This window comes from Microcebus murinus, chromosome 10 (genome assembly GCF_040939455.1).
Source record: "Microcebus murinus isolate Inina chromosome 10, M.murinus_Inina_mat1.0, whole genome shotgun sequence".
Taxonomy (NCBI): Eukaryota; Metazoa; Chordata; class Mammalia; order Primates; family Cheirogaleidae; genus Microcebus; species Microcebus murinus.
This window is the reverse complement of record NC_134113.1, coordinates 75,083,179-75,107,523: the sequence shown is the minus strand read 5'-3', so window position 1 is coordinate 75,107,523 and position 24,345 is coordinate 75,083,179. Positions and strand designations below refer to the sequence as shown.

Genomic DNA, 24,345 nt, shown 5'->3' with positions numbered 1-24,345 from the left:
ACATCCTGACTCCATCTCTTACCCCTCTATGACCTTGAGCAAGATATATGACCTCTGAGTCTCCGTTGATGAAAGCATGAAATGGTGACAATGACTGTGCCTTTCTAGTATGACTGTTGTGAAGATTAAGTTACTTAATACATGTGAATTATACACAGAGTGTTGACACGTTTTAGCAATTATTATTAACCAACAGCCCCATTCCTATTCTTCATAAGCGTAGCCACTCTGTAATGATTATTTGATCCACTGGTGAAGCAACTAGAAAATACTTTTATTTTCAATAAATGTATTAAGCTACAGATAAATATAACATATATATATATATACATACACACATAATATAAATATTCATAATCAAATCATTAATAATTAAATTTTCACTTAGTTATAAATAACTTAAGAATGAAGGTATTCATAGTGTCAAAATGTAGAGGAAAAAACCCTACAATTCCTGAGAAAAATGCTCACAATTTTTCGGAGAAAAATGCCACAATTTCTGCTCCTCTCTTAAGGGTTCACATTCAAATGAGTTTTCCCCAAAATCTTTACATGTGTTTTCCAATAGTATTTTAAAAGCCATCCATTTGTTTATTTTCCAACACAATTAGATCGTTTGAGATTTTACTTTTCCCATAATATACATAATGTAACTTTGTGACTTCATGAATTCCAACTGGCTTTCCCAGATGTAAGTAAGGTATTTCCGTAACATTTCTATTTGTGTTTGTGAATGTCTTCTTGACTTCAATCTGTGAATACATTTTACTCCAAAGCTGTAGATGTTGAATACCCACCTATAAGATGCAAGACACTGTTTTAGAACAGAGAAGGAAGGAGTCCCTCTCCACAAGGAAAGCCCAATCTAACTGGGGAGATGAAATGCAAGAACGCATGTGTGTGTAGACACACGCACACACACACTGCATGTGGGTGGTGAGGGACCTAACAATACAAGACACTTTCAAATGACTGGTACCTCAGTGTTTGTTAGGAGTTCAGAAGAAGCAGGGTCACTAGGAATAAGGGACGGTGAGGAAGGGCTTTCTGAGGCAGGAGGACAAAGACTCTTGTGGCATGGTGGCTGAGTGAGAATCTCATCTACCAAGCGGGGAAGGAGTATTTCGAGAACATGTGGAAATGCCCAAAGCTATTCAGGCACTAGTCCAACTGGAGTAGAGGGTTCTTGCATGCAGTGAAAAAAGGAGAGAGAGCTGGATTGAGGCCAAAATGTGGAATGCTTTGAACATCAAGTTAAAGCAATCCTCCAGAAAATAACGCAAAGGTATTGCCTAGCTCCGAAGAGTCAAAAGCCAGGTGTCCAATCAAAAAAATAAACATAACATTATGTCAATGAATCAGAAAATTAACTCCACAAGCATGTCAATGATCTTAGATTTTACTGTTTATGCTTCATTAAAGAGTGAAGGAGAATTAATTTTAATCCATGAACGTAATAACATAATTTTATTAAGTATTTATACCTCAAAAGCTTTGTCAAGAAGGTTCCGCTCTCTTAGTTGGTTTCCTTTTGTGAAAAAAAGTTCAGATGTGACTTTTGGGTCCTTTGGTTTCAGCTGGAGAGCCTTGTCTATAGCATCGAGTGCCTGCAGTGATTGGAAATTAAGACAATAAATACAGATTAGGTAAAGAAAAACTTAACTGAAAAAATTTCTACTTTTTGTCCCTATGTATTGGCTGGTGTGGTGTGTGACAATCAAAATACATTCTTTCTTCTCTCTGATTTTCTCACTGATAAACTGATGGCCCCGACAAAATAATATTCTTATACTCCATGTTTCCCATTTACAGATAAGTAACAATACAATGTCCCCGATCACTTTACAGGGAGATTATATGATACAGTTGAAAGAAAATAAGATTTAAGGTCAGGCATTTGCCCTGACCATGTGTCCATCTAGGTCACTCTAAGAGCCTCCTCTCAGTTCCGGATGCCCACTCTGCTCCCCGTACCCGCTGCCCCCTGGCAGCCAGAGATCCCTTCTAAGCATAAATATGATCAGGTTACTCCTCTCCTTAAAACACCAAAGTTTCTCCCAGAATAAGGAGCAAAACCTTTGGCTTGGCCCCAGAGGGTCTACTCCTAGCAACCTGTGCATGCATCTGACACTGCAACCCTGCTCACTCCTGCCCGTTCCTCAGGCAAGCCCCTGCTGCTACCAGGGCTTTTGCATGTGCTGCTTCCCTGCCCAGAACTCTCTTTGCTGCCCCTTCTGCCTAATAACTCCTATTCCTCATCCAGCCCTTACCACTGCATCACTCCACAGGGAAACCTGACCTTCCAGACTTGTCGGGTCCCCTGACTATACGCTCTTTGGGACCATGTAGCTCTTCATGATGTCACTGGGCACAGCTGTAATTCTACATTTGTTTGGTGGTTACTTGTTTGACCTCTGTCTCCTCCACTGTAAGCTCCCTGAGGACAAGGGCAGTAACTTTTTTGTTTTTTTCATACCACTTTATTCCCAGTGCCTACTAGTACAGTGTTTGGCCTATAGCAGGCATTCAACAAATGTTTTGTTGAGTCAGTTCATACATTTACTGGTTATGTGGCTTTTAAAATGGAGATAAACAGTGACAGTTGCAATGCTGTGTCACTGACATGCATTGCAGGGTTGTTACAAGGATCACGTAAAGCAATCTATTAGCAGGAACATGGGAAATGATAAAGCATACAAATGTTAGTCTTGATCTTACAGAGTTAGCTGAAAATGAACTGAGACATACCACATACAGTCTCCAGACCAAGGGTGAGCCACGAAAATATTATTTCAAGGGGACATCTTAGGAATTGGAGAGATTTGTGAAAAATTTCCATAAGATAGGACGTGTCAACTAATGAGATTTAAGACTTCTCAGCCTTATAAATATGCAAGTTGGAGGATTGTGTAGGCGCACCATTTTCTACCCGTGAACGCAAACAACGCTGAACAGACAGCGTCTTTCTCTACCTTGTCGTGGGACTCCTGCTTGCTATAGATTGCTGACAAGAGGCGGTAGCATTCGAGGCATCCCGTGTCCTCTGACACAATGTGGTTGGTCATCTTTTCAGCTTCTTTCATCTGACCCATCACAGCCAAAACCTGAGCCTGCAAAACCACACGGACTTTGGCTTAGCAGACGCTTTGTTATCACCTTATCACATAAAGCATCCCCGAAGAGAGCTTTTCAGAAACGCTCAAGATGCTCAGCATCTATTTTGTGGCTCAAAGAGAAGGCTGAATCACCACACTTGATAGGTTTTAACTTTCTGCTGTTTCTTTATTTGTTTAGGTATTTGCATGCATTTGTGTGTGAATGGCAGGAACACCAAAGATATCCAATGAAATGGCTTGTGCCTTTTAAAAAGAGTTGACTAAACATGTCAGAAGAGAAATAATCTCTGATTTCAACAGAACATTGCATTTGTAGTAAGTCTGATTTCTTCTACATCTAAGGAAAAGGAAGGGTAAAGTTCCAAACATTGAAATAAAAATATTGTTGATATGAATGTAAATTTTCCTGAGTTTGATAATGGTACCATGATTACAGAATATATTTTTTCTTAGGAACTATATGCGGAAGTATTTAGAGATGAAGGGATATGATATCTATGAACACTCACATGGTTCAGAAGAAAAATCACATGTACTAATAATAGGTATATGCATACATACATTTCTAAATATGCACATATATCCATATATGTATATATACACACACATACATATTCAAGGGACTGATAAACGCATCAAAATGTTAAAAAAAACGATGAATCTGGGTGAAAGGGTATATGAGACTTTTTTTTACTATTCTCGCAAATTTTTCATAAGTTTGAAATTATTTGAGAACAAAAACACAGTATTTTTGGTGTCCACATCTTTAGTGAATGGGTCTAACACTGGTTGTGTGATGATTCATACAATGGATATATTCTAGCAGGCGTCCTCAAACTATGGCCCTCGGGCCACATGCAGGTGTTTTTGCCCATTGGTTTTTTTTTGTTTGTTTGTTTGTTTTTTGAGACAGAGTCTCGCTTTGTTGCCCAGGCTAGAGTGAGTGCCGTGGCGTCAGCCTGGCTCACAGCAACCTCAAACTCCTGGCCTCAAGCGATCCTCCTGCCTTAGCCTCCCAAATAGCTGGGACTACAGGCATGTGCCACCATGCCCGGCTCATTTTTTCTATATATATATTAGTTGGTCAATTAATTTCTTTCTATTTATAGTAGAGACGGGGTCTCACTCTTGCTCAGGCTGGTTTCGAACTCCTGACCTCGAGCAATCCGCCCGCCTCGGCCTCCCAGAGTGCTAGCATTACAGGCGTGAGCCACCGCACTCGGCCTATAGTTTTTTTTAAACTATAGTCCGGCCCTCCAACGGTCTGAGGGACAGTGAACTGGCCCCCTGTTTAAAAAGTTTGAGGACCCCTGTATTATATATAGCATTCCAACTCTAGTTTCGAGGCTTGACAACTGCAGCTCTCTTCATTGCACGTTGTGTTTAGGTTGCCAGCTTCATTTTCTTTCATCTTTGTACTCACCAGTGCCAGGCGGAGCTCCCTTTGAGAAGGCTCAAGCGCTGCAGCTTCCCGGTAAATCTGCAAAGCCTCTTCGTAACGGCCAGTGTTGTAATATAGTGCTCCCAAAGGTGACAAGATTTCAGCTTTGTGTGCCACCTGCAGGGCGCTGGGTTCGGAGAACAGCTAATTGACACTTTTCTTCTAATGGGTACATTTCCAAATGCCTAAGCTTAATTTAGGGAGGACTGTCCATGGTTTGAGACTCTGCTCTGACACGGTCTTTGTTTTTATATCAAGAGCAAGGTTTTTAAAAAATGATCATCATGCCGCCCTCTGAACATTAGAATGTCCCTATAGCGACCTATCAATAATGGAAACTGAGTCCAAATGGTCTTTCCCATTAATGGTGATAGATTGTTCTGATGTATGTGCACAAGGTTTCATGTATTCCCATTTTTGAAATTAATGTCTCTAGTGATCTATCAATAATGGAAACTGAGTCCAAACGGTCTTTCCCCTTAATGGTGATAGATTGTTCTGATGTATGTGCACAAGGTTTCATGTATTCCCATTTTTGAAATTGCTATTTATGATTTGGGTTGTGATCCATAGCTTCAGAAAACAATGGGCTAACTAAAGTGGGAATTAAATTCCCACCTTAGTTTAGCGCCATAGACTAACCAGCAGGAAAAATGTCATCATCTGGGATGCCGTTTATACCATTTATACTGCTGTCTTGTTCTCTTTGGAGGTGAGAATCTGTATCACTTGAATTGGCAAAATTTGTTAGTGTTCTGAGAGCACATCTGTTCTAGTTCACTAAAAAGTTGATGGGCAATTGCTGAGGTCTCTGGGCAACTTATAAAGTGAAGAAAAGGAGCTTTACCGTTTGTACCATTCTTCAGCCATGCTGTTCTCTCCCAGTGACCTGTAGAGTCTCCCCAAGTTCACCATGGCCACGTGATGACTGGGGCTAAGTTTGATGGCCTGTTGGTAATGGGCCACTGCCTTCTCTGGAAAGCCTGTAACCAGGGATGGGTTGGGAAGAGCAGAACATGAGCATGAGCTCTTCAAGTTCTCTCCCGACTTACAGCTCTTCCTCCTTATTACAGAGTCATACCGTCAATTATTCAATTTGTAAATTAGTTTGCATTTTGGCTTCTCATCCTTGCCACTGCCTAACTTTGAACCATTTCACTATTCATTCACACTTCCAAAAAACTAAGAAGAAAAAAAGCAGTAAAAATTAACACTGATTCCTTCTATTACATGCATTATTTTAGCCAAAGTGTTTTCTGGTCATTCTTGCTAATCTGATATTTTAAGATTATCACTGATTGTTATTTATCTGAGATAAATTTGCCTCTCATTAGACAAAAAATAGAGTAGCCTGTTACAGAAACAAAACTGTCTCAGCTGTATTGCAACATAGTAATTGAGGCATTGTTTTTAAACAAGTATATATCAGCTCTATCTTGAAAATCTCTTTTTAAAATCATACATTTTTGTTTAAATGGTATTAAATGGGATTTCAAACACAATAATAATGCTACCTTGAATTTGTGTAATACATTATATATTGTCAAGTACTTTTATTTATATGATCTTTGCTGGTATTTTTGATACTATTTAGCTGCCTTTTGATGCTATTTAGTTACCTGCTGGAATTTAAGAGATTAAAACACACACACACACACACACACACACACACACACACACACACACACACACACACACACACTTACCACTTTACAGATGCAGAAACTAAGGTACGAAGACATTAAGAGATTTAACAAAGATCCCAGGCCAAAGCAAGAGAGGTAAAAGGCCAGAACTAGAATCAAGTCTCTCCAGGCTGATGAGGTCCTCCAAAGAAGCTTCCTAGTAAAATTATATCTAAGTGCCTGAACTTTAGAATAGTCTTAAGTTCTAAATGGAATGGAATGTTTGTTATATGCACAGAAATCTTCTCAAGTGCACCTGCTTTGAGTACAAGTTTGCCTAGAAGGTACCAAAAGAGACTCAATGTCATATGGCGGTCAGTGACTTGCTGTTGTCATTTTCAGGGGTGAAGGGTGCGATTGTTTGTTGTTGAAGTAAAAGGAGGAGGGTTAGACCAGGCCAACTGGAGGTCTCTTCTGGTTTTTCTATCTTTATGACAATTTATTATTATGTGCCTAATGAACCAGTAGGTGGCACTCCACAACAATTTTACACATGCAAAACTACAGTAAGTTTCCCAGATGTATCAGAATGTAAATTCATATTTTATAAAACAGAAGAGCTTCAAATATCCTAGAAAATAAAAACCCCTTCAAGCATTTCATATTGAAAAAAATAATTAAAACTGAATTTTACTGCAGGGCAGCCAGTCTAGTAGTCAGAAGAACAAAGTGGTGCCTTTGCATTAAATTCAAATATAATTTCATTACTTGTAAGTATTCACTGCATGCCAGCAGTGTATGGGGCTCTGTGCAAATCATAAAGAAAACAGGATCCCTGCCCGGTAATGTCTTGCATTAAATAAGACGAAGTAAGTGTATTTTATAGAGCACCTGTCATATAAGAGCACTGTATGCATTTTAATAATGCAGTTTCTGTAATGTGTATCAAGGAAGGAACAATGCAACAATTCTGGAGGCTTTTTAGATAGTCAGTTATCGAAAAGTATTTACCATCTGCCAGTAACTAGTTTCAGAGGCAGGTTCTGCATTATTGTAGAGGAATACTTCATCATCATAGATTTATAAATATGTATAAATGATACTCGAAGAAGACTGGGGCTCACTAAATCATCCAGACTACCTCCTGCCACCTGGGGACTTTTCCTTAGAGACATGATTGTAAGAACCAGGCAGGTTTTCCTGAACTGAGCTTGATGTTTTAGGGAAATGACAGCCCCAAGGTACAATGACTGACAATAGTATGAGCTTCCTGCCAAGCCAAGTGAATTTTACTTCTGAGGCATTGTCTGCCTTCCATTTTGCTTGATGAGTAGTATTATCTAATCTCAACAGGACAGTTTATCTTTAATTTCACTTACCAGAATCAACTAAGAAAACCCCATAGTTGTTGTGTAAATCTGAGCTGTCTGGACAGTTCTTTATTCCAGCTTGGTATATTTCTTCAGCTTCCTTAAATCTCCCCTTTAAAATAGAATTTAAAAACAAAAGTGAGACAGTTTTTAAAAAATCAATAATGAACTGAATATTAGGAGCAGGATATGCAGAAAAAATTTACTTAGCATCTACTATACAACAGGCACTGAGATAAAGCACTATGTACTTTTCCTGAATGAAAGTCAATATTAACTGTGCATGAATATTTACAATTCATATTTGTGTTTAGTTCCTTTGTGGTGAACCAGCTGATGTTTACTAAAATGGGACATCAGGAAACATCAGGACCTGTACAATATGCCCTACTGTTGCAAAAGGCCTGAAAATAGTTGTTCAAATGAGATGCCCTTCACCCCAGTAATCGTCCCAATGAAAACAGGTGAAACAAAATGGTGGAATGATTTTAGAGTTAGTCTGAAGTAAAAAAACAAAATGACAATTTTGAATTTGAAATTTGATTTTGGAAAGCCTGTCAAATATGTCAAAGTTTTAAAACACTTAAATCAAAATAGGGTCACGGGTCAATGTAAGATTAATAGTCATTTATTTAGCCAAAGTGGCAATTAAAAGGTCTTGAAAAGCAAAAACCTCTATTCTTTGGTAGGGAGGAGACTCAGTTTTTCAATCAGAAGATCTGAGAAAGCATGTTACAGAACCTGTCTCAAGCTAAACTTAACACCATGCATGCACCATGTATGTAGTGGAAACAGAAGAGTGAGTGAGAGAGACAATCTCTCGACATTCACAGGCAACTGAGTGGAATTCAGACAAGGAAGGCGGCAACACTGTAGTGTGTTAGTGCCACAGGGAAGCGGCACCAGGTACCTGGGAGGCAGCCAAGAGTGGCACCTAGACCTTGGGATAGATATATACTCTACACCTGTCATGTTCCAAATGCCCAAGGGCATTGGTTACTACTTTTTTTTTTTTTTTTTTTTGAGACAGAGTCTCACTCTGTTGCTGGGGCTAGAGTGCCATGGCGTCAGCCTAGCTCACAGCAACCTCAAACTCCTGGGCTCAAGCGATCCTCCTGCCTCAGCCTTCCGAGTAGCTGGTGCCACCATGCCTGCCTTATTTTTTCTCTATATATTTTTTAGTTGTCCAGCTAATTTCTTTCTATTTTTAGTAGAGCCAGGGGTCTCTCACTCTTGCTCAAGCTAGACTTGAACTCCTGAGCTCAAATGATCCACCCGCCTTGGCCTCCCAGAGTGCTAGGATTACAAGCATGAGCCACCGCGCCCGGCCTGGTTACTATTAACTTTAGCAGCTGTGTAACAAACAGGTGCTTGAAAAAAAAAATGTGTGGCTACTTGGGGTCAAAAAAACGTCTTTATAACCAAACGAGGTGAGTTGAAGGTGTTTTTCCTGAAAGGAATAAAATCAATGTCCTCATAGTTTCACCTGCTAAAGTTAAATATAATAGTAAACAGTTTTTAAGTGTAATTACTGTTTTACATGACCTAATTGTACCTTTTTCTAACTTTCTTGTTGCTCCAAAATAAGCAAAGAGATTACCTCTTTCATCTAAAACTACTCTCTTATGTTTGGGTCTATGAGCTAAGTTTCCACTAGAATGTAATTTTCAAAATCTGAAGATGTCACGAGATTTAAAAGACCATGCATGCCTCTTAGAGCAAGTAACACTGTCTTGTACCCGTAGTAACCCCAATGGCAGTTTCAAAGCTCTATTAAAACGCCTCAATATCTGTCTTTCTTTTCCTCTCACTTGACTCTTAATTTCAAGGAATGATTAACTCCACTTACGAAAAAATAAAGGGGAACCACCACCTACAGGAGAAAAATACTGTATGGGTATTTAAAGTAAATTGTACCTCATCTGGAAGGGCAATGCAGATATCTTAAACAGCAGTGCTATCGAATGCCTGAAGCTCAATTTTAAACACTCAACTTTCATTTGCCTGGTCTGGCTAGACGTCCCGAACTAAGCCTGATAAGCCCAGTCTCTACTGACTTGTAAGTTCCAGAGGAAATGGATGTCAGCTATTTACAGGCAACTTTAATTAAAAATATTTGTGACCCAGAGAAGGGTTGTGACAAATAACACTGTCTGCTGTACATCAGAGCCCCCAGTGAACCATGGCCCCAGCGTGAAATTGCTGCTCAAGGGCAGTGGTTAAAGTGGCACACGCAGCCATGGGCTCCTCTCCAAGCCCAAAGCATTTTCAGTGTGATGGAAATAAAAAGGGCCTTGGGGGAGAGATAAAACAGAGTCACATGCCCACTTTTATATGCTGTAATTACCAATTGTGGCACACTTCTTACCTCAAGAAAGGAAAAGTGAAAAATAGATGTCTTGAAAAAGGACATCTGTTGTCATTTGCTCTCTTGGGCCACGTGCCACATTTGGAAAACTTTCTGTACAGTCCAGGTTGTAACAACCCAAAGGACAAACGGACATGGGCTTAATGCAGCAATTCTCAAACTTCTTAATTTAGGACCTTTCTGAACTCTAAGAATTACTGAGGATTCCCAAAGAGCTTTCATTTATGCAGGCTACATTTATCAATGTTGACCACATTAGAAAAGAGGCTGAGAAACTTTAAAAATATTTCTTGGTCTATTTAAAATAATAATAAACTCGAACATAAATAACACACTTATAGGGAAAATAATGTATTTTTCAAAATAAAAAATTAGTGAAAGGAGTGGCATTAATTTATATTTTTGTCAATCTCTTTCATGTCTGACTTCATAGGAGACAGCTGGATTCTCATAACTACTTTTGTGCTCAATCTGTTTATATATATATATATATATGTATATATATATATATATTTGGTTGTCATATGTAAAGAAAACCTGGCCTCACATAGACATTTAGTTGGAAAGGGGGAGATTATTTTAATAGCCTTTTAATAATTGTGTGTACATCATGTATCCGCCAGAAAACTACACTCATGACAAAAGGAAGGTGAAAAGGGCAAATTACTTCTTAGTGCTAGTAGGAAAACTGTATAGATCTTCTTGGACTTTGGGGGTCCCCATCAACATTTTGCAAATAACTGGCTTAATGGATGGCCTATGGCAGTGTGTACTTAATATATAGAAGGTGTAGAGTGTGGTATTCATTCCAACACAGTGAAGGACTGACAGAACGAAAAGGTTGTCCCAGTGCCCTAACATCAAGGTCAAGTGTCTGAACTGCTTTCTAGAAGTGCTTCATTCTAATCAATGGTAGGTACCTTCCTACTAGACGAATGACTTTATTTACTAGTCAAACCTAGGAAGTTAAGGACTGATAGATCTTTTTTTTTTTTTTTTTTTTTTTTTGAGACAGAGTCTCACTTTGTTGTCCAGGCTAGAGTGAGTGCCGTGGCGTCAGCCTAGCTCACAGCAACCTCAAACTCCTGGGCTTGAGTGATCCTTCTGCCTCAGCCTCCCGAGTAGCTGGGACTACAGGCATGCGCCACCATGCCCGGCTAATTTTTTCTATATATATCAGTTGGCCAATTAATTTCTTTCTATTTATAGTAGAGACGGGGTCTCGCTCTTGCTCAGGCTGGTTTTGAACTCCTGACCTTGAGCAATCCGCCCGCCTCGGCCTCCCAAGAGCTAGGATTACAGGCGTGAGCCACAGTGCCCGGCCTGCTTTTATTTTCTTTACAAGACAGTTCCTCCACGCATAAGTCATCAACATAAACATTATGAAAAACATGCTATCGATATTTGATGTCTAAATTCTCTTTCACATCCACCTGACATGAATCAATTAACTTGGTATTCCTTCCCACCAAGAAAATGTTAGGTATTTCCTAATCCTGGATTTTCTCATCTCCCAGCGGTGTGCGATCAACTCCACTCTGTGACAATTTAAGACAAAAGAGAAATGACCACTTTAAAGAGAGAATGCCAAGAATAGCGAAGTAAGTGCCAAAGAAAAACCATGACAAGAGTAAGCAACTAGGAGAGATATAAGGCAGTCATGGGACCAGGAAAAGATGGGCAACCACGTTTGCATATAAATGTGGCTTTCTGCTTCCCTAGACTTTTCTCATGCCATTTTGCCCCATTCTCTACACTTCCAGGTATGTGACTTTTTTTTTCTATTAGAGGAAGACTCCATGGTGTTCCCCACCTCAGAGTTCTTGCATGGTCTATTCCTTCCAGCCAGAAAACTTTTCCTTTCATTTTTACCTACTCGTTATCTACCAGTGTTTTAGGTGGCAGATTATATTTCACCCTTGAGCAATTGCCCCCACTCCCCGTACATCTCTTCCCCACATTAGGTTAGGTTCCCTTAACACTCTCACTGGCACTTTTCCTTCGAGCACGTGTCACACTCTGGTGTTAAACGTTGGGAGGGGAGATGTCTTTGCTTAGGGTGGGCTTCCCTTCTAAACTATGCTCCACGAGGGTAAGGCACATACCTCGCCACTTCAACAATCTCTGCTGCTTGGTGGTAGCTAGGTGCTCAACAAATACATGTTAAATAATTAAATCAATACAGTTTTAGGTTAGGGTCTAATTCCAAGTTGACTTAACCACACAGGCAGTGGCACGCATGCATCTACCCAAAAGATGGCATTTGTAGAAGGTGACAAATGAACCCTGGGCCTCCCATTTGATCTATATCTTCCAACTTAGACTTTATTGTTCCAGTTTTCTTTTCACTCCTGCATCAGGTGAAGTCATATCCCAAAATACGTGGAAGGAAAATATTTTAAGTGTTATCATATTCATTAAGTTTTTCAATAGGCCATAAACCTGGGGCTAGTAATAATTTATAGTGGTCAGAGTCATAAACAATGTTAATTTTATTTCCTTTTCCTGCTAGTGTAATGTCAAGCTATATAATCTAGGCAAGAATAGGCTGGTTAAAAATGATTGTGGGCTTATAAATGTTTACAGTCCTATCTGTGGCGCTGGAGTGCAGCCAGTTCTGAATGCTAACAGAGAACCAGAAGAGAACAGCAAGGCAGAGACCACCCCGACTTCAAATCTCAGAGCTTATTTTCTGTTCTCAGTGTTTTTGACTTCTTTGCTGCAATAGACATAGAAGGGCATCAGCCTTCTTCTGGATATTTTTATGTCTCTAATTCCTGTGACAAACTCATCCTCGTGGGGTTCCTCTATCACTTCTCCCTTTCTATCCCTCTACATCCAACCTTATTAACTATGCCCACTGCCAGTCTGTTCATGGAACCTTAGTATCATATAGCAAAACAGCAGTGGGTGAGGAGTCCAGAGATTGGGTTTTAGTCTTGGCCTGTCACTAGTTATCTGTATATCCTCGGGCTTAATTCTGTGTACCATATGTTTTTATCTATAAAATGAGAAGGCTAAAAAATTCCTTAAGGTTTTTTTTTTTTTTCTTCCACACTATTCTTCATTTCCCCCTGAAAGAAAATACCTGCTCACAATATGGTTTCACCTATCTTTCTGGCCCTGGTCTCTCTTGCTGTCACCAGCCCACATGTCATTTGCATTTAAATGTTCCACCAGCATTCAAGACTTAAAGGTTGTACGCTGCTGGTGGCACAGTAAATTGGTATTACCCTTTTGGAAAGCAATTTACTGACATGTTTCAAAGTCATGAAATATGTTCATATTGTTTGACATGGAAAGTCTACTTTTAGGAATGTTATCATTAGGAAAGGATTCAAAATATTGTTTTTAAAAAGCCCTAAGAAGGGAAAAGTTCACTGCCACAGAATTAAAAAAGAAAAAGATTCAAAAGGAATCCAAATGACTCAATAGTTGAGATATTCTAATATAAATTATCAAAATAAATATATTATTTTGATAACCAGTAAGCAGTCATTAACGCAGTATTTATGAAGGCCGTTTAGCACCAGGAAAAAACATATAATATTATATATAATTTGATGACAGCTGAAAAGAACAGGATACAACTATATGTAAACAACATAAATGCATTAAAAAGATCTGCATAATATTAAAAATGATAATATTTGTTGTTTCTACATATTATAGTATGGGTAAAGGGTATGTTTTATTTTCTCTGATTTTTCACACTTTCTGTTGTATATTTATATGACTTGTTGAACTGGGAAAAAAAATGTTGAAGCTGATCTTATTTCTTTCCTAAAATCTTGCTGTTCCCTGGCTTCCCAATGTCTATCAGTGGCCATGAATCTCCTCAGTCCTTTAGGTGCTCTGCCCTAGAGCTCTTAATTGTCTATTTTTCTTTTCCTTTCAAACTTTACATGCTGACAGTCACTAAGTACCAAGGGAATCTTTTCCACAATGCTCTATCCATTCCTTCACTTTCTTACTGAAACAAGGCTCTCCACTGCTCACTCCAGAATGCGTATTAAAAAAAGACTCCTCTTAAAATACCTCATATATTTCCACACATGTTTTCTTCCTCTTGTGTTTTAAAACCCTCTCCTCAGACATTTTCCTTTGCTTCCTATTATCTATCAGTTTGAAACTTGGGCTCCGTTATAGGCCTTAATATGCTCCACCATACAATGTCTTTTCAACTTATTAATCTATTTTTCAAATTTCTAAATCCTCTATTTTGCCCAAACAGATCAACTTGCCTCCTTCAGGTTTCAACAGAGTAAGGAATACAATATTAGTTCCAGAATAATCTCTTCTCCTAGAAGAGAGTATTATACTCATGGTTTTATTGGCACTGAAGATGGGAAATGGCGTCAACAGACATCAGGATGCTTACAGCAAAAGCAAGGCTTAGCAAATCAACCTCCTCTTCTTTTTTGGAGGAGTCACAACCTTACATCAGGAGAAAGACTTCAGCAGGTGTCTGAGAAAGTGTCTCAAAACATCCTTGTACCGTGTTTCCCGGAAAATAAGACCTACGCATAAAATAAGCCCTAGCAGGATTTCTAAGCATTTGCGCAATAGAAGCCCTACCCTGAAAACAAGACCTAGTGATGGGCGTGGCTACGCAGCGCATCTGCACAACCCATGCATTTTGTTGCTGAGCAGTGAAGAAGACGAGCAGCCCGTCTCATCTGCCCCATCATGACAGCTACTATCCCAGAGGTGACCGGAAAGGTGCGGACAGCCCCACCAACAAGGTCGCCTCCCCCTGTCAGGTCCTGAGGCTTTGAGGGGAAAATAACACATCCCCTGAAAATAAGCCCTAGGGTGACTTCTTGAGGAAAAATAAATATAAGACCCGGTCTTATTTTTGGGGAAACACGGTAGACGAGACTGTGAGAGGTGAGTTAGATGATAATATAATTTGACACATTAACTACTGGATGAATAACTTTACCCAAAGAGTCTTGAGTAAGATAAGGTCAGCTTGGAGAGAAGGTTCTTGCCGCAGGGCTTCCTGTCTGCTATTGATCTCCACAACATTTTTTTAAAGTCAAAGACATAAACTAGTTATTTAACTAGAAGCTATTCTTATCAAATCTGCCATTTGAAACAACTGGAAAGAGTAGTTAGTACACTGCATGGAAGATGAAAAAAAGACTAAAAGTCCTAGGACTTTTTTAGGTCTAAAAGTCCTAGGACTTTTTTAGGACTAAAAGTCCTAAATCAGAAATTTTTGGTGCATATAACAAGCTTCAAATTCAATACAGAATGAATCCTTTCATCCAGATTCTGAAAAACTGCCTGCAAAATGGGTGATTTCAGCTCAGTATAGGAAAGAATTTTTTAGCATTAGATCGTTCCACAACCACAGTCAGCTGTGCATGTGGACAGATGGTGACAACAGAATATGACCTGCTTAAGTTAGGGGAATGCTTCACAGTGTGTTACAGATTGACCAAGGTTTGTAAACATTGCTTTCATACACCCCAGGTGTCTGAAATGCTACGGTGCAGTTAAATAAAGTTGTGCCACTAAGAAATAAATTCACTTGCTACCAAAGAATGTTGAGATGTATTTTTCTCTAACAGTGTGTGCTTTGCTTGTGCAACTGAAGCATTCTTTTATCACTAAAGAATTCAAAATATGAAGATAAGATGTTGGAAGTCAAAGAGGGGAAGGCAATCCAGAGTTATGCCCAACAGCTGCTCTGTTTCTTTCATGTGAAAATCAATTGCCCAAAGGGGCAGAAAGAAAGAACCTCTCAGTCTTTCAATTACATTCTTAGATCTCATAGCATTTGACATTCACATCTAGAATTGGAAAGACTGCTAAAAGATGTGACCTTTGTAAGTAAGAAAAGATCACGGTCCTAGTCATAATTTGCTTTTCTTAAAAATTGTACACAACTTCAACTATACAAAATGCTACAACTTTATAGCAATTTGCCCTTGTGGTTCACAAAAATGCAACATACCAAGTAACTGAGTTGAAATAAACCACCTGGCACTTCTTAAACCTAACTGAAGAATAACTACATATGTTGTCCTTTTTAAACTTCCACCTGCTCTAAAATTTGTTAATAGTAAGGACAAATGCAAAGATACTGCAGAATGGACTAATATAAATTTCAAGGTCACTAAATACAATATCTTGATCATTTTTCAAGTCGTTAACTTTTCATGAATTCAGATGAATAAAAAAAAAAAAACCCAAACAGCCATTCTCATGGAGTCAAATATTCTAGTGGTGGTAGAAAGACCATAAACAAATGTTAGATGGTGATAAATGCTATGGAGAAAAATAAAGCAGGACAAGATGATGGGCAGTGGAAGGGTGCTCTCTACAAAGGGTCATCACGGAAGACCTGTCTGATATTGTAACATTTGCACAGAAACCAGCATGATATGAGATATCTAGGAAACCCTATGATATACATGTGAGAAGTGCAGCAGGAACAGTTGGTCAAAGGCTCCAAGAGGGAAGCATGCTGGGCATGTCTGAATAAGTGCACAGCAGGGGCAGGGCGAGGGACTCATGAAAATGAAGGGGCAGGGCGAGGGACTCATGAAAATGAAGAAGCCAGGGTAGGGTGAGGCGAAGGACAGAGCCAATCTTTTCTTTAGAAAACCCTATTATGTCTGCTTCGACATAAGCCAAAGGCAGCTGAGGGCTGCCAGTGTATACCAGAGAACATGAGCACCATCATTTTAGCTTAAATGTTCTCCTAAAACATGCAATTAGGAGTTTCTGTCTAAAGCCCACTTATACTACCTGGAGAATTAGACAGGGGCTTTTGTCTAAAGCCTACCTATATTACAACGAGAATTAGAGCAAGAAAATCAGGTTTATAATTTCTGTCACATAAATATTCATAGAATGTCCTAATTTTGCTTCTTGATGGGAACTGCAACATTTTTTTTTTAATGCAAATTGCTCCTTATATAACTGACATGCTGTATCAAGTCATTTATTACCTTTAAGCCAACTGAATGCTGCAGGGCATCTTGCAAAGATGTTGAGCTTGATTTTAAAGACAATCTGGCAATTTTGTAATAGCAGAATCTAGCGTCTATCAAGGGCACTTCTGTGTGTCAACAAAACTATACCATAAATTTAGAGGGAAGACAACTTATATGTTTCCCCATAGTGGGAGGAGGACAAGCACCCAGGACTCTGAAAATGGTATTAAGTCACTTAGACACAAGTGAAAAGCAGGAGGGTATTCAAAACACATATCTGTCTCATGCTGTGAGAAACATTCTCATAGGAGCCCACCCTATAAGCCTCTGTAATATTCTAACAGGCATTAAGATATAGGATCTACAGGATTACCAGTAATTGGCTCCATATTGAGTTTCGAGTTCTTAGTCAATTAGCAATTCCCTAGAAAAATATGACAAGTAAGTAATAGTAAAAACAGTAAGTATCATGTATTGTTCTTTACTGATTTTGTCCCCAAGTGATGGAGACTATATCAATGGCCACAAAGGGACCATCTTTGTCTAAAGGCCACCTATAATACATACAGAATATTGGAATGAGAAAACTAGGCTTGTCATGTGTCAAAAAAAAGAAACTGAACTAGAGATGAGTGGTCCAATATGAGCTCACAAATTAAACCATTAGTACAAAAATCTGTGCAACATTAGTTTATACACACAACAGGAACATTTAAAAAATATCGTGTGAAATTAAATTGAAACAATTACCTGCTCAGCCAATAACGAAGCTAAGCTTGAATATGCATCTGCAAACTCTGGACCATATTTGATGGAATCCTTCAGTAAGGTGATAGCTTCTTCTTTTTTCTCCTGGGACCTATAGATAATAGGGGTGGGGGCAGAACATCTCTTAATAACACTCTGCTTAAATCTTTTGATTAGACTTTAAAATCTCATTTCTTTTAGCAAAAGTTAGCTGATTTCACTTTGATTTTACTGCACACAAATTAAACTACACTGTCTCAAGGTGCTAACAGTTTCTCTCTCTGAATTCTCAGTGGAAAGAGACGTTAAGATGTAAATGATGCGGCAGGTTATTCTCTGATTTTTCTACTTTCTATTTCCTGCTGTGCACTTCTCGAGAGTGACATTCAATAGTTTGCAAGTTCATTAACAAGAAACTTTAACCCTCAGAAGAGTAATGTTGGGGGCATTATCTGGGTGGCACAGAAGCCACCGTACAGTGATGTAGAAGATTTGGGACCCTGTAGTACTGGTCACACCACTGCAGGCTGAGCTCCTAGCTAACAGGGACAAGTCAGGCCAAACTGCCAATGTTAATCTTTGGTTTTGTATATACAAGAGAACAATTTCATACATGATTTATGAAATTAGAAACTACTGTGACTGGAAATTAGAAACTACCGCTGGCTGGAAAAGAATAATGAGCTATTTTATATCATATTTTTATTAAAAATCAGGGCTGGTTGTCTTCTTCATTTGAGTCTTCTCCCAGTGATGATACTTAGGCTTAAAGAGGACTCAAGGCCTGGAAGTTATTACCATTTTCTACAGTGAATGTTCTTTTTCCTGTTAGTACCATAGGGAGACATTGGGTCGTTATTCTAATATTCAATGTCTTTGAAACCAAAAGTGTACACTTGGCAGTGATCAACTACGCTATTAATACAATTCCATAGACAGAGATCTCTTGTTAAGCGCTAGACATTGTAATTGGCAAAAAAGAAAAAAAAAAGTGGAATGAAGACTAGAATCCTTTGATGTATAGAAAGCACACAGTCTCTTGGTCCCCTCATGTTTACCAGTTACCAATGGAGCTGTGTGCTTATGTTTTTACTAGTCACTGATTTAGCAATGACTATATACCATATGCTCTAGTAACTTTTCATATTACATTATTAATTTAATTCTCACAACAATTCTATGCGGTAGATATTATGTCTTAGTATATAATATTATACTCATTTTTTTCCTAATGAGAGTATTTAAATTCAGAAAAGTCAAGTGACTCATCTATGTTCACATAATCTGTCTTAACCTAACTACTTAGAAATCCACCTCTTAAAATCTTGCTGCTCAAAGTGTGACTCAGACACCAGTTTCATCAATATCACCTGAAAACCTGTTAGAGATGGAGCCTGTCTCAGACCTACTGAATCAGACCCTGCAGTTTCAAAGATTCCCAGGTGGACTACATACATACTAAGCTATCAGCAAAACTGCTCCATGAATTGTCAAAGGCAGCTGAGAGCAGCTCCTGATACAATTCTCTGTAAGGCTCCAGTTTCTGTCGGATGAAGTCATGTAGTGGGAAAACTAATACTGACTCCACAAATTTAAGTTCTTATGTGCCAGAAGCAGTTTGTTATAAGGTAATTTCACCTAGAAGAGAGTATTCTATCATAGACCTTGAAAATAAAGTTCCAACATAGACCTTGGAGTTAACAATTCAATTAAATATTATCATTGTCTATTATGTGCTAAGCACTTAGCTATAATTTCCCAGGGGAGGTGGCTGTCCGTACTATCCTCTCCTTATCGTGGTCTAACTAACTCCTAGTGGGCTCCTCACTATGCAAAGTCCTGTCCTTGAGAACAGGTGTAACACCTGTGCCCTTGAGATGCCGTTTTAAAGTTGAATGGTTATAATAAATTTGCATTACAGCTCTCTCCGTGCTTTATTGATGATTCATTCATTTAGTCAACAAACATTTAAAGAATATCTGCAAGACTCCATGGAAGTCCACTATGTTTACATACACTGAAGTTTCTATTCTAAAATAGACCTTGAAGTAATTCTTTCATTGGCACATTTTTAAAATAAACATGTATTTTTTAATTCTAGTAATTTGACTAATGATTTTATGGTTAGCAGAACTCTTCCTCCAAGAATTTCATGACTCTTTACTAGCATTAATATGGAAATCTCCTCAAAGTCCAAAAGAAGATATGGACTTAGACAATTAAGGCTGAAAATTAAGTCCTCTGGGACATAATTTAACTTGGATATTCTTCAAAATCAGCAGGAAAAAAAACCACAACAATTTAATAGCAATGATTTAATGGTTTTCATTTGTCACGGCTCACATCAGTTAGAATGAAAACTTAGACCTTTTATACATGAACTCAGTGAGATTAATTACCACCTAACACAGTCTATGAATCTAAATACTTGAGGTTGTCCATTAACAATTCAGGACACAATGGAAAAGTTAGTCATCAAAGTTATTCACAGGAAAATCAGATTCTTTACAAAAAAAGAAAGTTATCTCTAAAAGAGATACTAACAGGCTGAGGGACTAACAGGCTTTTAGCAAAACATCTCATCATGTGAATAGTTTAGTATGTAAGTATTACAAGACTTGGACAGAGACAACATTTCCTCTTGGCTCTGGACTCTTACGTGGTTCTGCTTTTGCTTGGAAGCCTTGAGAGTATTAGTTAACAAGGGGTCAGGCTACCAGGCATCACATGCTATCTTGACAGATAATTTAAAATGCTTTTTAAAGAAAGCCCAAGAAGTTGGTAAGTGGTAATCTTGTTTTTAAAAGGGAGAGGAATACAGAGGATATTTCTTCCACAGTCCCTCTTGTTCACTCTTTGGTGGAAGCTTATGAAATTAAGTGTGGTTTTGACATAATAACTTATAACAGATAATTCATAGAAATGAAATCTTCCTTGCTTATTTATATATAGTGATGACCATGTGAGAACGAAATTTCATTTCAAACTGCTTCTGATTTTAGTAGCACCCCTTTTTCATATCCATGTTATGCTACATATTTCTCTGATAATTATCCCTTATTAAAAACACAGACCATTTTGATAGTAATGATTTAATGGTTTTCATTTGTCATGGCTCATATCAGTTATAATGGAAACTCAGGACTATTTAAATTAGTCTTATTAAAAAATAGTGCTATAATTCTATTGGATTGTGGCAGTCCAGAGCACGCCTGACTCAGTTTTGTTTGCTAACACCTTAGTTCACACCCATAGTTCATACATCTGCTTTTAGTTCCCTCTTTCTTCTCCTTCCACTACCTACAGACAATAGAAAGAATTTTTTTCTAGAACACTGCTTTCAACTCTTTTTATATAAAAACCTTCATTCATGTGCAATGACCTACAGACAGACACTTAGTCTAAAACCCTCTACAACATGGTTCTGACCAGAACTCCAAACAGAACCCAGTACCCACTCTTCCAGCAAGACCGGGTGGCCCCTGGCATCTCTTCTGCAGAACCCGAGTGATCATCCTCTCCATTGATTCTCCATCCTCACTGTACCTTAAAATCACCTGAGGTGCTTTTTAAAAGACCTTGGTGCTCTGAGGTTGGGCCTCCTAAGCTCTCCATAGGAATAATACAATCGTCCGGATTTGAGAATCATGGATATAATCCATCCCCTCAATTTACAGTGGTGGGGACTGCGGCTCAGAGGGCCTCTGTGGCTTGCCCTGGGCCCCAGCACGAAGGCAGGCCTCCTCCCAGGTCTGTGCCTCTCGGTGGAGTTCTTGTATCACCTCACAGCCGGCTTTTCCCTTCTCTCTACTGAACTCCCCAGTGACGTCTCCCCTGAATTGCCCAGCTCAAGGCTCCTAAACACACAACAAAATACACACACACACACACATATATCACCTTTCTTATATTTCAGTTTTCTTTTTATATCTCCGTAAGAAAAAAAAGATGATAGGGAATCACGGTCTAGAAGCCCAGTTCTGGCCTCTGTAATTTTCTCCTCCAAGGCCCTGGAACAGCACGTGGGAGGCACCCCCCGCCGCCTCTGGCAGGAGGGTGCTCGTCTGTCTACCCTGAATGAGCCATGCAGACACGTTTTTTAAAGCTGCTTATTTTGTAATAGTTGTTCCCTGAAAATTTACTCTCTTCCAAGGACCATGGTGATTTATTTTAATTATCATTAAGCATGAATTTGGCATAATTACCTACATTTTAAAGATTTAGACGGTGATACCAACAACCACCATTCTAACAAAAATACAAAACAACTAAGATTTAGAGAGCACAGGTGATTCATCCCCCCATTACACAGCTACTTTGACACTAGGATTCTATTTCAGAACTTCAAATTTAGACCATTCCACATGTGGCATTTCTGTGTTCTCTCGCTTACATGTTACGCACTCCGTGATCATTACTAGGTTTTAAGTTCCTTCACAGGCAGGACTCATATCTTATTGATCTTACTTTTTTTTTTTTTAATTCCAGGGACTAGAACGGTGATCTGTACAGAGTAAAAATTCAATAATTGCTACATTAATTTTTTTTAAAAACCATAGTTTTACTATTTTCTTTATTTCTAGATCTTTGTAAATCTCTTTAAATAAGTTTCCCAATATTCTAATAAAATTTGACAGAGGGTGACAATATAATTAATTACCCATATCTTTGTTTCTACAGACCTTTAAGTATTATATAGAAGTGATCCTATGGCAGACAGACCATCCCAAGCCTAACTTAGAACCACAAGAAAATTATGAGTGTTTATTGAAAACTTACTACTTATCAAGCACTGCTAAACAGCTTATCTTCCTTAATGGTATATACTAGTTAAAAGCACAGACCGTAAAACCACATGGACTGCGTTCTGACTCTACCTCTAGCATTTACCAGCTATGTTTTCTTAGGCAAATTATCTGACCTCCATGTGTCTCAGGCACATGGTAGGTACTATATATGTTTTGGCTTTTGTTAGCTTTTTTTTCTTTTTTAAAGACAAGGTCTTGCTCTTTGCCAGGGCTAGACTGCAGTGGCATCATCATAGCTCACTGCAACCTCAAACTCCTGGGCTCAAGCTATCCTCCTGCCTCAGCCTCCTGAGTAGCTGGGACTGCAGGTGTGTGAGCCACTGGACCTGGCTAATTTTCCTATTTTTTGTAGAGATGGGGGTCTCATAATTGCTCAGTCTGGTCTCAAATTCCTGGGTTCAAGTGATCCTCCTGCCTTGGCCTCCCAAAATGCTAGGATTACAGGTGCGAGCCACCATACCTGGCCTTTAAATAGCTCATTTAATGTTTCTAAAATCACCTATCTCCTCCCTCTTTTTCTTCACTATTAAAATCAAGGAGAATGTGGTATTTCTGAAATTCTCTCATAAGTAATATCCTTCCACATTTTAAACTATTCACAAAAAAATTGTTAGACATCACAGTGATTTTTCTTAGTGTTTGATATACAATAGATTTTAATACAATAATTCATCATACCTAAATTACTACCACTTAGTAAACATAAAATAACACCAGTAACGGCTGGGCGCGGTGGCTCACACCTGTAATCCTAGCTCTTTGGGAGGCCGAGGCGGGCAGATTGCTCGAGGTCAGGAGTTCGAAACCAGCCTGAGCAAGAGCGAGACCCGTCTCTACTATAATAGAAAGAAATTAATTGGCCAACTAATATATACAAAAAATTAGCCGGGCATGGTGGCACATGCCTGTAGTCCCAGCTACTTGGGAGGCTGAGGCAGGAGGATTGCTTGAGCCAGGAGTTTGAGGTTGCTGTGAGCTAGGCTGATGCCACGGCACTCACTCTAGCCTGGGCAACAAAGCAAGACTCTGTCTCAAAAAAAAAAAAAAAAAAAAAATAACACCAGTAACAATCAGAGCCATTACTCCTAAAAGCCTCATCCTAAGGCACACATTGAGCTGAGGAGCCCTAAATAGCAGACCAATATTTGAGAATCCACTCAGCTGCTTTTAGGGACGTGGAATAGGGGGGATCTGCATTTTGGGGTGGGGGTGACTGATAAGGGTGAATATTTAGGCCAGAAAAACCAGGAGCAATTTTGAACCTCTTTCTCAGCCAAGCCAGAAAAGCTTCTTAGAAAAGAAAGGTTTCAGCAGTTATCTCCATGTCAGAAATGGGCGGGTATAACAAGAGAGGCAGACCATTTCAAACAGACATTCTAAAACTTCTTAATAATGAGAAAGAATGAGGATGTACCTCCCCAATAAAAATAAAACAAGAAGTGTCAAAGTAAAATGTCAGAGGTAGCAACTGCTCAGCTTAGTACTTAAGGAAATCAGACACTTTGTACTTAATAACCTAATAGAACTATCCTGTTATCCTTTATTTATTTTTTTATATATATTTTTTTCTTTTTTTATTTCGGCATATTATGGGAGTACAAATTTTAAGGTTTCAATAAATGCCCTTTCCCCTCCTCCCCCCACAAGTCTGAGTTTCCTTTATTTAAACTGAATTGACAGGTCAATTTAAAAGTGAAAAAAAAAAATTAAAATAACCCTTTGCTCTGAACTTACCAAGTCCATAGGTTGTTTCTCTGACTACTATAGAAATGACCTGTGTTATCAGCTGATAAGTGATGAACAAATTGATAAAATCAAACACCAGTTCATACTCTGTACAATCAGCCATAGACACACTTTGAGTTTGGAGTCACAGAAAGAAACACTCTGAATCCCTTTGGAAACTCATGACACTAAAGA

The 24,345-nt window shown here is 38.7% G+C and overlaps 1 protein-coding gene across 3 annotated transcripts in view; it reads right to left on the bottom strand.

Annotated features, from left to right (window-relative positions):
* Positions 1–24,345, bottom strand: part of TMTC1 (transmembrane O-mannosyltransferase targeting cadherins 1) — a 263,719-nt gene that overhangs the window by 8,922 nt on the left and 230,452 nt on the right. For all 3 annotated transcript variants that reach the window (XM_076007529.1, XM_012748003.3, XM_012748009.3), the window contains 6 exons: positions 17,621–17,729; positions 7,562–7,664; positions 5,405–5,540; positions 4,540–4,684; positions 2,973–3,110; positions 1,485–1,607 (listed from right to left, as the gene is read on the bottom strand). In XM_076007529.1, coding sequence (XP_075863644.1) covers positions 1,485–1,607; positions 2,973–3,110; positions 4,540–4,684; positions 5,405–5,540; positions 7,562–7,664; positions 17,621–17,729 — 754 coding nt within the window. The remainder of the gene's footprint in view (positions 1–1,484; positions 1,608–2,972; positions 3,111–4,539; positions 4,685–5,404; positions 5,541–7,561; positions 7,665–17,620; positions 17,730–24,345) is intronic.